The following is a 19033-nucleotide window of genomic DNA, read 5'->3' as shown; positions in this document are numbered from 1 at the left end:
CCACACATTGACCTTTTGTTACTGTTATTCCATAGAAATTTTAGATCTATTTCTCTTTGGAGTACTGCTGAAATGTGAAGTTTCTTTTTTTTTTTTGAAGTTTCTTATCCACTTGAAATTTCTGTAAAGTTTTCTCCCAAGTTTTCTAAAACATTCCTCCAACTTCTTACAACTGTTCTCTGATATGGCATTGGTTCATTGTTGGCTTCCAAAGAGTGCAGAGAAGAGCTTTTGTTTAGCAAGAAAATTTTGGATCAAATGAGAAAGTTCTAAATTAGTGACACAACTTGCTTGAGGTTATTAAAAAATAAACCTAAAGGAATCTACGAAGTTAATATTCAAAATGGTGTTTGCGAAAAGTTTCCAGAGATTCCCAAAATTTTCCTAGGTCTGTTAAAATCAAGAGAATGTAAGCGTTACACCTGTAGAAGATTTTTAAAAAGGCTTATAAACATATTTGTTATCAATGCTTTATTGTTGAAAACAAAATCAAAATTCTCTGGCACATAAAACAATTATTTCTACAAAAGGAAAGCCTACAAAACTTGATAATTTATACAAATAACAGTTTCTCAAAAAAATAAAATTTTAATTTAGTAAACTTGTCTTGTGCTCTATAGTTTTAGCACTGTCTGCAATAATCCACCATAAATCCCTGAGCGGAGACATTTTTTTGACCATGTTCTGTAGACCTCCCCCAACCCTCCCCCCAAGTTGGTCAGTTACTAAGTCCAGCCCTGTAGTGAAAGGTGTCAGGGACATTTAGTTATTAATGATCCATGCATTTTATGACACAGGTCCAATTATTATGCTACTTGGGAACTGGGTCAACATGAAGTGCCTCTACTGTGCAATCAGTGAAACTATCAAGAACCAAGTGTGTGAAAGGAAGAATAATAACAATTTAAAGACACAAAATGTTAAGACAAGGAAGCCATCATACGTCAATAACTATTTAAATAAATAAAAATGTTAGACATTGAATTCACCTCTATATCCTTATATTAAATTCCTTTTTTTCTTTTTTCTTTGCAATTGCCAATGCACTAGAAGATGAAAAATATACCTCAACCCATGCTTTTGGTTTGACCATGGGTTTGCTTTTGTTAAACATTAAATATCATTCTGAAAACACAGTGATTTAGTTATAATTTAACTTTTGGCCCTTCAATGAAATGCTTACCAATAAAATGTTACATATTTGGAGGGCCTTCTTTTAATGCCATTAACAAATCTCTCCCACTGCATTATCTCTTTCACCAAAACACTAATGCCACAGAAGCACTACTTTAAATTCTTTACCCCACCATATTCAGATATGCAGCAAAACATACAAAATATGAAGAAACATATTATGATCTATTTGTACATGTAGCTTCCCTTAAATGGGGATGCTGACCATATACATGTGGAGTATGAAAGGACAAGAAAAAAAGCTAACTTTAAGTTGCAAAGAACTGGTTTAATGAATCAAGTTTTGTTATTTTGCTATGGCAGAATAATAAATAAATAAATATGTAGAGTACTGTATAGCTACCTTCTCTAGGAAGAAGTGGAGTAGATTGCTGTTTTTACAAAGTTAATTTTTAGTAGCAAAGTTTGACTGCAAGTCAAAAAATGTTCAATAAATGTTTCTCTCTACTTTATTTATAGTCTTTTACTTGTGAAATGATCACTGAAGTGGTTACTAATAGGCAATGAAATAAAATGCCAAATTTGCTAGTGAAAAATAGTTTTCAACAGTGAAAAGCACTTGGCAGGAAACCTAGAAACACGTGGACTAATGCTATAGTCTATTGCAGCTTAAAATAAGTCATTTTATTTAATGTCTTTTGGGAAGAACAAGTATGATTAAAAATAATTTCTCAAAAACTTATCAGCACTGCTGTTCAGATACCTATTAGAAAGTGATTAACATTTCATACCAATTCTTTCCAAAATATAAAATTGTCGGTAACACGGTCACGCAGACTAGATTTTTAACCCAGCAACATCGGGAAGGCACAAAGCATCTTCCCTTTTGGACTAGCTGCTGGTTAGGTATTGGAACTAGAACACTTTTTAAAGTTCTTCTTGATTTACTTCCTTATATAAGCATGGGCATTAGCTAGGAATAGCCATTTTACAAGGCAATTTCAAAAGCCTAAGATTTAAAACAATGAATTCTCCTAGGCAGTTTTGGGAAAAGTTGGTGACGTCAAAGTAAAAAAATGCCTGCCTGGCACACATGGGCCTCTCCCCTCCCCTCCGAGGACATCAGTGAGAAACGTGGTTTGCTTTCTCCTGCACATCCATTACAGCACATGAAAAGCAAAGGATGCCCACATGACGGTGACATCTAAATCATAAAATGTTGTGTGCACCAGTCAGGAAACAAATATAGACTCTGACAGGTCCTGACACAGTATTAGAAAAAGAAAAGTTTTCTAGGTTTTGGAAACTGATAAGTAGGCTGTCCCAAAGAAGGAAGGCAGCAACGTTAAGACAAATGGCCAGCTCACCAGAATTCACACCACACTTGAATCACCGCCCATGAACTTGATCTTAATGGTTTACCATGGTTGAAAAGACACCCTTAACTTTCTCTCACAGTGTTTAAGGAGCAGTATAATTTCTAAATTAGCTTTCATAAATGAACCACATTTGAAACTTACAGCCCTTCCCCCTTTTAGAATGCCAAAAGATCCTGTTAAGTGCTTGGGTTTACAGTTTTATGGGTAACGATTATATCCTTCAGGAAGTTTCCAACATTCGCCCCTTTTTTGGTGTTGATGGCTGTGTCCATAGCAAAGTGGATAATCCCAGAAGTGGCGGTGGCCTCAGGGACCTCTGCTCCTGGTCTCCAAGTCTGAACTAGCTCTTGTCATAGCACTGCTGGGAAGCTCTGCTCCTTCATGAGTCCGGGTTTCACGTATGGAGGAGGGTGCAGTCCAGCTTTCCTGTGTCAGGTCTTGGAAGTCTTTAGGCCTTGCTTTTCCATGATGTTCCAGAGTTTTCGGAGATTGGACTGTGTGATGATGTCATCCGGCTTGAGCTGTAGTGCCCGCAGGTAGTTGGCCTCAGCCTTCTGGAGCCGGCCATTGAGGTGCAGGATGGCTCCCAAGTTCATCAGAGCAGCCGGATACTGGAACCAGAAAGAGGAAGGAAAACGATTAACAGACCGTGGTAAGCTTTCCTTCATGGAAGACAAAAATCTGCATCCATTTATGCAAATGATTCCCTTATGTCTGGAGGCATTTTATGGAAGCAATTTAGCAATTTATACCAATAGATAAGGATACCAAGAAGAGGAAAAAAAAAAAGCTTTCAAACAGCTGCTGTGTACTTCGTGCTTTAAAGAGAGTAGGCAGTTAGGGAAATAGTTGTTCCTTTAATGAGAAAGTATAGGTTACATATGAAGACCTAGTAACCTAGTCAGACTGTCCTTTCATGAGAAAAAAGGTTAAAAGGGATACAATTTTTGATGGAAAGAATTGAACTTTTCAACTCAATGCCAAGAAAAAAAAAAAAAGAACTAAGTGGGAAAAGGTGACAAATAGTGCCTTTACTGACCTTTTTAGGGTGAAAACCCTGAAAAAAATTCAAATGCAACCACTAAAATCCTTTCTAAATTTAACTCAAGTGGTTTAATGAGATAAAGTTTTTACCATTTAAACTTATAATGATCAATGTTTACAATAAATAGAGCAACATAGTATGTAGCATGGCTTCCCAGGTGGCACTAGTGGTAAAGAACTTATCTGCTAATGCAGGAGACCTAAGAGACATGGGTCCGATCCCTGGGTTGGGATGATCTCCTGGAGGAGGCCATGGCAGCCCACTCCAGTATTCTTTCCTGGAGAATCCCCATGGACAGAGGAGTCTGGCAGGCTACAGTCCATAGGGTCACAAAGAACTGGACACACCTGAAGTGACTTAGCACGTACAGTAGTAGTACTAGTTTAATACAATGGTTGCCATACCCAAATTCTCAAACATTAGTTAATGATAAATAACAAGACCCTCTCAAAGGGGAAAAAAAAACAAAACAAAACCAAACACTTTGCTTGCTTTCTATGAGTAAGTGCTCTTCTGTTCTTATCTTGTCCCTGGAACTTTCTAGCTAACAAAGTACAGTTAGTATCTTGGCAGTTACATAAATGCATACTTCAAACATCAGACAAAACTAAAATTGTTTATGCTAAGATTATGTTTTCATGTTACAGCTGGTGTCAACTATTAATTGTCCTGGCAACTCTATGATGCAGCCTAAAATAATCACAATTATTTTTACAATTTAGTGTTTTTACAATGCAAGCATTTTTTTCAGCTGAATTCATATGACTCTGTCTACTCTTTACTGTAAATACAATTACTTCTAAATCAAAAACTATGCTGGGGGTGGGTATGGTTGAATAGCTCAGAGTAAATCAACTTGGAAAAGATGATCAGATTTGGATTTGAAGAGATCTGGATTTGAATTCTTGCCTAACCACCGGCTGTGACCTTGGTGAGGTCCCCTAACATATCTGTGCCCCAATTCTTTCATTTATGAAATACTGAAATAACATCAGTTTTTTTTATGTTGTTAGAAAGATAAAGTGAGAAAATAAACATAGCATAGTACATGCACATAATAAACACTCTACAAATGTCAAGTTCACCTTTTCTTTTCTCATTTTGCTTGAGGTCTAAAGCATGCATGTTTATGATTTTTATGTTGTTACACACACTTTATAATTTCTACTTCAATGGCTGCCTAACATGGCTCTGGATGTATACCAAAGTTCTTTTAAGTCAACTTCTGGGCACTATTTTCCAACTTTTCTGTATCCTTTTTCCTTTCCAAAAATAATGTGGCAAATATAAACTATTCCTGACCTTCAAAAACCTTTTGGTCAGGATGACTTCACACTTATCAAGAAAAATACAGATGGTCAACTTCTAATTTTAAACACCAAGCCAAATAAACATAGCTCTAAATTACATGTGCAGTGAATAGCTCCACATTGGGAACCTAAAATAACACCACCTACTCTGTCTTCCTAAAAGAACTTTATCACACTACACATTATTATACTGAGTTTCTTGGTGCTGCAACACATTTCTGAATTATGTTCACTCCCATAGCTTAGCACAACTGTCAATAAACAGCTAGTAAATTGATGGTGAAGAATGTTCACAGCCTGGCTTACTGGATATGCAAAGTAGATAAAATGTTTAGACTTCCTCCTATCCAGAGTGGGAAGAAAGGAAACAGGGAGGGAGAACCATGGTTGGAGGCCATTCTTAACTAACCAGAAATAGAAAAGGCGCAGTGATGGGGCTGAGAGAAACCAGATGGCTCTGTGGGGTGGTGGTTATTTCTTGAACCACTTTATTATCAGAGTCTGTACCTAACTATAATTGCAACTCAAGGGGATTATTAAAAACACTTAGAGGTTACAGAGTCACACTGCCTAGGTTCCAATGCCAATTATGCCCCTGAAGCAGAGTGAGCGTGGAGACTTCAGTTTCTTCTGGAAATGGGATAACAGAACCTGCTTCATAGGCCTGTTGATATTATATGATCATGTAAAAGTGTCAATTCCTCTTTTCTGTCTACTCATCATCTCAAACACACAAAACAGAATCTGTCAATGTGCCTAAATGACCACTGAGTCCAAACGTTGAGGATTTGTGAAATGGCTCTGCCTATACTAGGTCTGAAGCCTTTCTTAGGTTAAACCTGGAAAAGCCAGCTGGGAACACAGCTGGTGAAGTACATACTAGGTCACATAAACAGACTCTATTATTGTTACTAAATTGTGGCCTTGGGTCCTTAGACTACTTCGAAGTAACCTTTCTGCTATCACGTGATGAAAAAAAATTAATATTTTCTAAGAAAACACAACTAGGAAGTTAAATGTTATCAAAATAAGTTTGGAATGTTAATTTATAATGATGTTTTGAAATAATTGTAATTTTGCATTATCCATGCTAATACTCATTAAGCAAAAGTAATAAAAAATTGACATTATGAAGTTAATGTGGCATAATCAATCTCTTGAAAGCTCACTTATACTCACTGTGTTCTCTAAAGAATAAAAATCCTAATAAACTAAAAACGTGCATACTTAAGAATATCATTGAATATTGTTAAGCAGTTATATATTTCTATGTTCAGATGAGACATTTTGGTTTAAATATGTCTACTTTAATAGAGTTTTTAAAAGTTCTCAAAAAATTTAAAAATTCTATGGTCATATATAATGCTTAAAGTATCACTACAGCTTCTTACTTGAGTAAACAGAAACTGATGAAATTTATACACTGGTGTGCTCACATGTGACATGAGCATCACTGCTTTAGGTAACTACTTTAATAGTCAACCATTATTTTGATAAACAGGTTCATGTTTTTGTTAAAAATTTACGAATAAAAGTACATATAGACTTTGTTCTTACACAGTTGTTTTCTCTCTTTGAAGACAAGGGCTTTACTTTTTAGGCCAATTATATGTCCCTTACACAGCACTGACTAGGGTAGCTTAGTGGATGTGCACTGGACTGAATGCTTTCACGTCTTCTAGCCTTGCTACAGAAAGCACCAGCATTACCTGGGAGCTTGATAGAAACTCAGGATTTCAGGTGGCATGTACTGAATCAGAATCTAAATTTCAACAAGATCTCCCTGATGCTTTGTATGCTTATTAAAATTGGAGAAGTATGGTTCTAGAGATCATTTCCAGATTCTATATTATGTCCTTTTAGGTCTTCTGAGATGAAGTTTCCTATAAAAGGATGAAGTTCCTATAGAACAAAGTATGTCAGATCATATTTCTATCCTTTCATAAAGTAGGATTCTTCTCTTGGCCATGTAATTGTTTTAGGGATTAAATGTTCCAAAGAGACTTTATTAACAGAAGCCATAAATGACTAAATATTGTTAGACAGAAGGAGAGGGAATGAGAAGAATTTTCATAACCAAAGAAGAGCAAGCAAGTTTTCTAAACGCTTTTAAAGACTACCTCACTGTATAACTGAAAGGCAAGAAGTCCAGGTGACTGGATGTCTGATTACACAGTGGTGTCACTGCTCTCCGCCAGCTGTGACTCATGGGCTGGGGAACAGAAACCCAACCACAACTGCTGATGTCTTCCCTCACACACATCCTCCTTTATTAAAGACAGCCGATGAAATGTTCAGGATGTTAACCAAGGCAGTCAGGCAGCTTGCAATTCAGGAACATTGGGCTTGCACTCATCACAGCAAATGACACCAGCTCCTACTTCACAGACTAGAAAGGAGAACCAGATCTTTCTTGTTTCCTTGAAGAGGACAGATGCTTTACATCAAAGGGGTTGACTAGGAGCCATACTGAGGCAACAAATGACGTCTTTTCCAAGTCTCTAGGGAATTATGCTTTTATTGTTACTTTACTGTGGTCTTTGGCTTCTTGAGCACTGGAGAAAATAAGCAAAATTAAAATAATAGATGTATATTGGGGTGGGGTAGAGCAAAGGCAAAATTATGAAAGTCTGATTCTAATCTAAAGCCCCTGAGGCTCCCAAGGAACCCAGCTGTACTCACAGGGTATCCTGATCACACAGGGTTGGAAAACAAAGTCATCTTCCTTGCCTTGCCTATTACATACTCTTGGAAAGTTATCTATGGAGAAGGGATAGTGAGATCACAAGGGGATTTAGGACTGGAAATTCATCTTTCTACTGGGAACAGGATTGAAATATAGAATTTTAAACAGAGGACAGTCTTTTCCTAGGAAAAAAGGAAAAGAAGGACTTGGTTGAAATGTTGTAGAGTTGAAAACCCACACAGTAACTGGTCTCTCTGTACTCCATTAGTCCCTGAGACCACTTCCTTTTTATGAAAATAAATCAATAGGCAAAAGAAGCTACAAAAAAGATGAAACCAGAGATAACAGTCTAGTTTTATATATCTATTTTCACTCCAAGTGTTGCTGAAATTATCTATATAGTTGTATGTTTACTGTTGTAAGAATGAAATAAATTTTAAGAAAAACTGTCTCAAGTTAGCCTTACCTAGCTATCACTCAGTTAATACATTATACATCTTGAGAATGTTTTCAAGATAACCACCTTTAACCTCCTTTCTGAATTTGCAAACTTAAATGAGTTTACACAGTCTTAAGTTTTTAATAGATTATTACTCTTTTCCAAATATTTATACATGTTAACTTAATGAAGGTTGCCTACTGCTGTTGAACTGGATTCAGCTGAAATTGCTTACCCAATTTAATTTACTGAAGCAGTAACTGTATCACGATGCTTAAAAATTAATGGTATAAACTTTTAAGAAACATATTCATGAAAAAAGTGTTTTGCATACATTAAAGGATCTCTTTATATTTACTGTGTCTTGTACATGGCAAATATTTAATAAATAATTATGGAATTTAAAGTTTTTAAGATTATCAGGCTTCTGGAAGAAAAAGTGTAACATGGACTGAGACAAAAGTAGACATCTTATTCCCCTCAGTTCCAACATCAATCCTTCTTGGTCTTATCGGCATGCTTAATGGTCTAATGCCAAGCTAGAAACCTAAATACCCTTCATTCACTGTGTTCTTCCACACGCACACATATACATTCATCTAATTGTCTTTTGGCAGCTTCATCTTCAAATCTCCCTTACACTCTCTTTTAATCATACTATTTTCCTTTTTCCCAACTTGATTTAAGTCATGACCATTTTTTCAGATTGTTTAAATACAATTATTTTGACAGAAAAGAAGAATAAATTAATGGGTAGCTGAAAAGACCAAGGGTAAAAATTTAATGAATGAACACAAAGGTAAAGCCATATGCAGAGTTTTTTCTTTATTATGAATTTTTTAGAGCATACAAAATTTCAGAGAATACTATAAAAACTGTTACTTGCCTAGCAAATAACTTTATAAAGACAATTGAAGAGAAGTGAAAGACTTCGCCAGCTAGTCCAGGTACCGGGCCCAGGTTGCCGGGAATCAGGAGTGCAGCAGCATTCATGACGAAGGGCACGTGTCTGTGTCTAAGAGGGGGACCCTATAAGACAGAGCCGGCCACAGACCTCATTCGCTGGTGGCTCAGCAATAAGGTTGGGAGGCAGACATGAACCTACTTTCAAGAAGAAGATGATCCTGGCCAAGAGCAGTCTGGCCTGGAAGCTCACCTCTTGTGACTGGATACAAAGAGTTTCTTTAAGGACTTACCTAAAGTGCACACAGCCTGCAAGGGGACTCTGAATGGGGTGACATTTTATGTTGCATTGTAGGCTGAGGATGGGCACTCATCAAGAAACAAAGGGAGAAAAATCAAATCAATAAAATTAGAAATGAAAATGGAGAGATCACAACAGACAACACAGAAATACAAAGGATCATAAGAGACTACTATCAGCAATTATATGCAAATAAAATGGACAACGTGGAAGAAATGGACAAATTCTTAGAAAAGTACAACTTCCCAAACTGAACCAAAAGAAATGGAAAATCTTAACAGACACATCACAAGCATGGAAATTGAAACGGTAATCAGAAATCTTCCAGCAAACAAAAGCCCAGGTCCAGGCGGCTTCATAGCTGAATTCTACCAAAAATTTAGAGAAGAGCTAACACCTATCCTACTCAAACTCTACCAGAAAACTGCAGAGGAAGGTAAACTTCCAAACTCATTCTAGGAGGCCACCATCACCCTAATACCAAAACCTGACAAAGAGGCCACAAAAAAAGAAAACTACAGGCCAATATCACTGATGAACATAGATGCAAAAATCCTCAACAAAATTCTAGCAATCAGAATCCAATGACACATTAAAAAGATCATACACCATATGTGGGCTTTATCCAAGGGATGCAAGGATTCTTCAATATCTGCAAATCAATGTAATACACCACATTAACAAATTGAAAAATAAAAGCCATATGATTATCTCAATAGATGCAGAGAAACCTTTGACAAAATTCAACATCCATTTATGATAAAAAAAAAAAGAACTCTTCAGAAAGCAGGAATAGAAGGAACATACCTCAACACAGTAAAAGCTATATAAGACAAACCTACAGCAAACATTATTCTCAATGGTGAAAATTGAAAGCATTTCCCCTAAAGTCAGTAACAAGACAAGAGTGCCCACTTTCACCACTACTATTCCACATAGTTCTGGAAGTTTTTGCCACAGCAATCAGAGCAGAAAAAGAAATAAATGGAATCCAAATTGGAAAAGAAGAAGTAAAACTCTCACTGTTTGCAGATGACATGATCCTCTACACAGAAAACCCTAAAGACTCCAACAGAAAATTACTAGAGCTAATCAATGAATATAGTAAAGTTGCAGGATATAATATCAACACACAGAAATCCCTTGCATTCCCATAAACTAATAATGAGAAAATAGAAAGAGAAATTAAGGAAACAATTCCATTCACCATTGCAACGAAAATAATAAAATACTTAGGAATATCTACCTAAAGAAACTAAAGACCTATATATAGAAAACTATAAAACACTAGTGAAAGAAATCAAAGAGGACACTAATAGATGGAGAAATATACCATGTTCATGGATCAGAAGAATCAGTATAGTGAAAATGAGTATACTACCCAAAGCAATCTATAGATTCAATGCAATCCCTATCAAGCTACCAGCGGTATTTTTCACAGAGCTAGAACAAATAATTTCACAATATGTATGGAAATACAAAAAACCTCGAATAGCCAAAGCAATCTTGAGAAAGAAGAATGGAACTGGAAGAATCATCCTGCCTGACTTCAGGCTCTACTACAAAGCCACAGTCATCAAGATAGTATGGTACTGGCACAAAGATAGAAATATAGATCAATGGAACACAATAAAAAGCCCAGAGATAAACCCACGCACCTATGGACAGCTTATCTTTGACAAAGGAAGCAAGAATATACAATGGAGAAAAGACAATCTCTCTAACAAGTGGTGCTGGGAAAACTGGTCAACTACTTGTAAAAGAATGAAACTAGAACACTTTCTAACACCATACACACAAAAAAAAACTCAAAATGGATTAAAGATCTAAACATAAGACCAGAAACTATAAAACTCTTAGAGAGGAACATAGGGAAAACATTCTCTGACATACATCACAGCAGGATCCTCTATGACCCACCACCCAGAATATTGGAAATAGAAGTAAAAATAAACAAATGGGACCTCATTCAAAGTAAAAGCTCTTCTGCGCAACAAAAGAAACTATAAGCAAGGTGCAAAGACAGCCTTCAGAATGGGAGAAAATAATAGCAAATGAAGCAACTGACAAAGAACTAATCTCAAAAATATACAAGCAACTTATGCAGCTCAATTCCAGAAAAATAAATGACCCAATCAAAAATTGGGCCAAAGAACATTTCTCCAAAGAAGACATACAGATGGCTAACAAACACATGAAAAGATGCTCAACATCACTCATTATCAGAGAAATGCAAATCAAAACCACAATGAGGTACCATCTCACGCGAGTGAGAATGGCTGCGATCCAAAATTCTACAAGCAATAAATGCTGGAGAGGGTGTGAAGAAAAGGGAACCCTCTTACACTGTTGGTGGGAATGCAAACTAGTACAGCCACTATGGAGAACAGTGTGGAGATTCCTTAAAAAACTGGAAATAGAACTGCCTTATGACCCAGCAATCCCACTGTGGGGCATACACACCAAGAGAAAGAGACATATGCACCCCAATGTTCATAGCAGCACTGTTTATAATAGCCAGAACATGGAAGCAACCTAGATATCCATCAGCAGATGAATGGATAAGAAAGCTGTGGTACATATACACAATGGAGTATTAGCCATTAAAAAGAATATATTTGAATCCATTCTAATGAGGTGGATGAAACTGGAGCCTATCATACAGAGTGAAGTAAGCCAGAAAGAAAAACACCAATACAGTATACTAACGCATATATATGGAATTTAGAAAGATGGTAATGATAACCCTGTATGCGAGACAGCAAAAAAGACACAGATGTATAGAACAGTCTTTTGGACTCTGAGGAAGAGGGAAAGGGTGGGATGATTTGGAAAAATGGCATTGAAACATATATAATATCATATAAGAAATGAATTGGCAGTCTAGGTTTGATGCAGGATACAGGATGCTTGGGGCTGGTGCACTGGGATGAACCAGAGGGATGGTATGGGGAGCGAGGTGGGAGGGGGGTTCAGGATTGGGAACACATGTGCACCCATGAACACGTGGTGGATTCATGTTGATGTGTGGCAAAACCAATACAGTTTTGTAAAGTAAAAAAAAAAATATATATATATATATATATATGTGAAGTCGCTTCAGTCGTGTCTGACTGTGCAACCCCATGGACAGCAGCCCACCAGGCTCCTCTATCCGTGAATTCTCTAGGCAAGAGTACTGGAGTGGGTTGCCATTTCTTCTCCTTCTGGATAAACAAGGACTGTGTGGACCACAATAAACTGTGGAAAATTCTGTAAGAGATGGGAATACCAGACCACCTTAACCTGCCTCTTGAGAAATCTGTATGCATGCCAGGAAGCAACAGTTAGAATTGGACATGGAACAACAGACTGGTTCCAAATAGGAAAAGGAGTACGTCAAGGCTGTATACTGTCACCCTGCTTACTTAACTTCTATGCAGAGTACATCATGAGAAACGCTGGACTGGAAGAAACACAAGCTGGAATCAAGATTGCCGGGAGAAATATCAATAACCTCAGATATGCAGATGACAGCACCCTTATGGCAGAAAGTAAAGAGAAGCTAAAAAGCCTCTTGATGAAAGTGAAAGAGGAGAGTGAAAAAGTTGGCTTAAAGCTCACCATTCAGAAAACGAAGATCATGGTATCCAGTCCCATCACTCCATGGGAAATAGATGGAGAAACAGTGGAAACAGTGTCAGACTTTATTTTTTTGGGCTCCAAAATCACTGCAGATGGTGACTGCAGCCATGAAACTAAAAGACGCTTACTCCTTGGAAGCAATGTTATGACCAACCTAGATAGCATATTGAAAAGAAGAGACATTACTTTGCCGACTAAGGTCCGTCTAGTCAAGGCTATGGTTTTTCCAGTGCTCATGTATGGATGTGAGAGTTGGACTGTGAAGAAGGCTGAGGGCTGAAGAATTGATGCTTTTGAACTGTGGTGTTGGAGAAGACTCTTGAGAGTCCCTTGGACTGCAAGGAGATCCAACCAGTCCATTCTGAAGGAGATCAACCCTGGGATTAATTTGGAAGGAATGATGCTGAAGCTGAAACTCCAGTACTTTGGCCACCTCATGAGAAGAGTTGACTCATTGGAATAGACTCTGATGCTGGGAGGGATTTGGGGCAGGAGGAGAAGGGGACGACAGAGGATGAGATGGCTGGATGGCATCAGTGACTCGATGGACGCAAGTCTGAGTGAACTCCAGGAGTTGGTGATGGACAAGGATGCCTGGCGTGCTGTGATTCATGGGGTCCAAAGAGTCGGACATGACTGAGCAACTGAACTGAACTGAACTGAACTGTTTAGCACAGGGAATTTTATTCAATATCTTGTGATAAACCATAATGAAAAAGAATATGAAAAACAATGTGTATATATATGTATAACTGAGTCACTTTGCTGTACAGTAGAAATTAATATTGTCAATCAACTATCCTTCAATAAAATAAATTAAAAAATAAAAAATAAAGACAATTGAAGCCCCCAAATATCTTTCAGTGAACTCTCCCCTTCCTCCGAATAAAACCACTATCCTGAAGTTGGTATTCATTGTTCCAATGTATGTTTCATAGTTTTATTTTTTATGTGTCCATAGCAAATGTATGACCTTGTATATAAGTTTTAATTTTATACATTTGTCACTATCCATCAAGGGATGCCAACCTGCCAAGCACTCACTTGGAACTTGAAATTTCTGATTTTCATTTTATCTATATTTGTTGATACATGTGAGGTTTAGCTCTTTCACATAAATTCTGTTGAATGACTATCCATTTTCTGAAGGATGGGCATATAGACTCTTTTAAAGGATGCTGCAACTATAATTTAAAAAGCTACATGCATCTCTATGTTCACAGCAGCACTATTCACAATAGTGAAGACATGGAAACAAACTAAATGCCCAACAGATGAATGAATGAAGAAGATGTGGTACACACATACAATGGAACACTACTCAGCCATAAGAGAAGAACGAAGTAATGCCATTTGCAGCAACATGGCTGCAACTAGAGATTATCATACTAAGTGAAGTAAGAGAGACAAATATTATATGATCACTTATATGTGGAATTTAATATAAGACACAAATGAACCTGCCTATGAAACAGAAACAGACCCACAGACATAAAAAGCAGACTTGTGGTTGCCAAGAAGGGCGAGAGGTAAGGAAGCAATGGATTGGGGGATTTGGGTTAGCAGATCCAAACTATTACATACAGAATGGATAAACAACAGGGTCCTACCACACAGCACAGGGAATCACATTTGATATCCTGTGATAAACCACAATAAAAAAGAATATAAAAAGAATGTGTATTTATATGAAAAAGTGAATCACTTTGCTGTATAGCAGGGGTTTATATAACACTGTAAATCAGCTATACTTCAATTAAAAAAAAACTCTCATCTTAAAAAAAGAGGCTGCCATCAATATTCTTGTGAATATCTCTATACGAACTTATGGGAGAGTTTCTAAGAGTGGAATTGCTGGACATGGGGGATCTTCAATTTTGCCTGATGTCACCAAATTACTCTTCTGTGTGGTTGTAGCAAAATGCTTTAGCATCAGGAGCCTTTATTTCATATCCTTAATAATACTTGGTAGTGTCTAGTTTTTAAATTTTTCAAATTGAGAGTCGTAAAACAGTATCTTATCCTGTGCTTAACTTTTTCCCTGATTACTAGAGAGGTTAATGCTATTTTTAGAAGCTTATTAGCTTTTTACCTTTCCTTTTCAGTGATCTACCCGTTCTTTAATATTTGGACAGAGTAAGTTCTGGTAACATTGTCAACTACATGGTGATGTCTGAAAGGGAATTACTCAGAGCTCCCGTCACCTCAAAACAGCTGGTAAATGAGACTATCTTGCTTGGTGTCTTCTTGGTCAGAGTTCCTTTCTCAAGACTGACAACCGGATAAGCACTGTTTCTAAGGTGGAGAATCTGTTATACACAGAACAGAAAATCCTTGATAGAGGTGCACTTTCAATATGGTGAGAGGATGACGACGGAAATCTGGGCAGCAAGAGGCGTAGCCAGCAAAGTGTGCCACAGTAACCATGGGTATCATGGACCACTGTATGTGGGAGAAGGATGGCAGCACCTAGCTGGTGCTTCCAGCACTCACAACAGACTTTGCTTTATGGCCTACTTCTCTGTCTATTCAGATTCCTTGCTTTCTGGCTTCTTCTTAGTTCCTGTTCTCAGGTGCAACAAGGAAATTTAAGATGAACATGTTTCATATTCTTCCTCTCTTTACCACCCTCCATTTCTACTGGCCCTACCTGGGTTAACATCTTATACCATTCCTAAATGTTATCAGTCCCCTAATCACCCCAACTTCAGCTTCTTCCTTATTCCAATACCTTTGACCGGACCATTGGTCTTTCTTAAACACAGCGGGGCTTTAGAGGATCAACCTGTGCTGACAGAATTCATCCTTCATATCAGTATTAAGAAACCCTTTACAACTTGGTACCCCACAGACGCCCTCCATCTACATTCTGCATGAGACACGTGGAACTTCTCTTTCTGCCAGGTGCTACTTGGACCATCCATTTCTCATCAAACTCCTCTTCTGACAAAGCTCTTTTTCCACTCTATTTCTGACAAACTTCTGATAATTTAAAAAATGACCATATTCCTATATTACTCCTCTAAGTTTCCACAGTACTGTCTATATACATTAATTGCAACACTTACCACAATGAATGACATCTACTTATTGTGTCTATCTTCTATGCTGGAGGGTAAGATAGTGAATTTACTCTAATTGTTTTTATAGTGCTACTGCCAAGCTCTGGCATGTGAAAGAAGCTCTCGAAGAATGCTTTCTGAAAGAAGAAAATTTGTATGGTTTAGCAAAAAGAGGTGACCTAGGAGAGGTAAATTCTAGGCTAATCTCAGCATAGTTTAACAGATATTTATTAAGCACTTACTATATGTCAAGGTTGCTGCCAGATACTCTAAGTGATGAAAAAGAACAATATATATTTTCAGTCTGCATGTGGCCTGAGATAACTTTAATTGCACACTTGTCATTTGTTGCAAACTATTCGGAGGTGTACATTCTATAACATATCATTTATGCTCCTGAAATTTATGAGATAGACGAAACTGATATCCATGCATCATTTTGAGAACTACAGGGGACTGAACAGAAGAAGGTTTCACTGCTCTCAAGGATTTGCAACCCAGGGCTTGACTACATATTCTTCTATGCCAAAGGAGAATCAAACAGTTCTAACGGAGATATGAAGACAGAGCTATGGGGTGAAAGGAGATTCCCTCCTCATGGGTGTGAGGCTCTTAGACAAGATAGATGATCAGGTTGTTTCAAGTTCTTTATTCTTCCAAAATGAGAATGATATATAAACCTTTGAAATGAATGTGTCATATCAAAAGCAGTTTGTTATTTTTTAAAGCAAACTGCAGAGAGGAGAGACAGCAATGGAGAGAAGCCTGTATAGAGCTGGGTTATGCAGTTCAATTAGACTGGAGATTCAGATGTCAGTAGAAACAGTCACAATGTTAAACCTTCTGAGATTAAAACAAAGTGGAAAGAAAATTGTTATTAAAAATGAATATTAATACAATTCAACTATCTTTCACAAAATTTTAGGAACCAAAAACCCCACAACCAGTACAATGCTCCCAAGTCAGAAATAATAGTTCTTTGAAAGTCATATTTTGGCTACAGATGTATTTTGAATAAAGCATCTCTGAAAAAAGATTTACCAAAGTGTACAACCAGCAAGGGAAAACAACACAGGGAGTCTAGCAATGGCAAGGCAAATTCTGACAGATAATAGAAATGATTTGTTCTGATTCTCAGTTTCAACACAGTATTTGTGTTTTAGAAACAGCTTTGAATAAAACAAAACAGATATAGGTGACAAGCAAGACACCACTCTGTATTAAGGGAGTAGTTTCAATTTGTCAGTGAGATATTTTATCCTGTGTGCTCAATCCTTCTCTCTTACATCTGTCCCATCACAGCAGGTATTACAAGACTGTTCATTTAACTGTTATGATGGGTGGGATTGCCACAATGTGGGGTGCTATTCATTTCTATGGCAATCAAAATGCCAACAGTTGTGGTTTGGGGGATAACAAACAGTGACTGTAACAGAATTACTTCAAAGGTAGTGGTGATTTCTAACAGATTTTAAAGTGCATCTACTAAATTAAGGATAAGACCTCAGAAATTATTCTTCAAGGATGATTCTATTTCAAAGACAGGTTTTCCTGATGCCCTTAATTTCACAGGAAGTCTCTCACAGGATGCAAATGGAAAATCTTGATCCCAGGCTACCTAGGTCTCCCTCACTGCTTTTTTCCTTAATTTTACTTCTTGTTGTTTTTTTTTTTTTTCTCTTTTAACTTTTTAAATGGAATGATTCTTTAAATTCTATAATGCTTTACAGTTTTCAAAAGTTTCACACACATTTCATATAATCCCATAATAATTCTTTTCTCTCCCATCTCTCACTCACAGCTTTTTAAAATGCAGTCAGCACACTGTTTATCTTGATTTGCAGCAAGCATGTAGCTCATCATGCATGCTTACATGCTGAGTTGCTTCAGTGCTGTTGAACTCTGTGCAACTCTATGGACTGTAGCCTGCCAGGCTTCTTTGTCCATGGACTCTCCAGGCGAGTATCCTGGCGTGGGTTGCCATGCCCTCCTCCAGGGGATTTTCCTGTCCCAGGAATCAAACCCATGAAGATCCTTTACCACTGAGCCACGGGGGAAGCCCCACACAGCTCATCATTTCAAAGAAACTGCCAAATAAAAGTTCTACCTGTGTGAGAAAATATATGACGACTTAAAGTGCATGTAATTAGAACAATGGAAATAAGAAGAACGTATTGAAGGTTTAAAACACTGAAGGAAAGAAGTTTAGAAAAAGATCTGCACACTAAGCAAACATTATATATCTCAAACACCAAAAGCTGCCTTCTCTTACTAATCTAGACAGCTGCTACAAAACCCATAGCATCTTCTCCTTTTCTTTGAACCAAATTTCTTGTCTGTTTCTAGTCCAAATATGATTTAAGCGATATAATTCACTCTACACTTGACTCGTTTCTTTTTAGCATGAAGGGGAGGGAGAAACACGTGCCTGCTTTCTCAATCACAGTCACGTTACACAGAAGGATTTCCAGCTGTACAGGCCATCCAAATGTGTATGTGTGATGCATGAGTGTGAATATATCTAGTACAATGGCTGCTCATTCCAAGGAGCTGAAACATGTCACTGGAATAATCATGTTGTTATTAAAATGTATTTTCAGAGATATGCTGGAAGCTGAGATCTGGACTTATACTACTTAAGAACTCAGCTGCCATGGAAGATGGAAACAGAGCTAATCCTTATTTTTCCCAGAGGGAGGAGCAAGGCTGGCTTTCTTTTTCCTTTTTTTTTTTTTTGCTTGTTAATTGATCTGATTTTTAAAAATGCAATATAGCAAGAGGCATACCATCCTGACAGAATCAAAGTTATACTTGAATAAAGGCTTGACAGATGGCATGATAATCAAATTCAGGAGATTACTTTTAACCAAAATACATCACTTTTCTAATTGATTTCTATGTTTGCCAGTGAATAGCTTTGATCTGATGGAGGTCAACTGAGAGACACTAGTTTGCATGTTGTGGAAATGATAGATTTGTTCCTGTATGGGACTAATTGAAAATATTCGTTTTTTTTTAATGGAAATGAGCATGTCAGAGACCTTAAAACAGTGGACTGATGTGAAATTTGGGTTAGGCATACACTCTCTAACACATTTTTCCCCCTCTTATAAAGCAGGTGGGGATCCTGGTGTGAATAAGCAGGATTAA

The 19033-nt window shown here is 37.3% G+C and overlaps 1 protein-coding gene across 1 annotated transcript in view; it reads right to left on the bottom strand.

Annotated features, from left to right (window-relative positions):
* Positions 1-616: 616 nt before the first annotated feature.
* The window catches only part of TMTC2 (transmembrane O-mannosyltransferase targeting cadherins 2), a 422905-nt gene continuing 404488 nt past the window's right edge, over positions 617-19033 (bottom strand). The window contains exon 12 of the mRNA XM_068970906.1: positions 617-3124. Within this exon, the coding sequence (XP_068827007.1) occupies positions 2945-3124 (180 nt within the window). The 3' untranslated portion in view covers positions 617-2944. The remainder of the gene's footprint in view (positions 3125-19033) is intronic.

This window comes from Capricornis sumatraensis, chromosome 4, assembly GCF_032405125.1.
Source record: "Capricornis sumatraensis isolate serow.1 chromosome 4, serow.2, whole genome shotgun sequence".
Lineage (NCBI taxonomy): Eukaryota > Metazoa > Chordata > Mammalia > Artiodactyla > Bovidae > Capricornis > Capricornis sumatraensis.
This window is presented reverse-complemented; position numbering and strand designations above follow the sequence as displayed.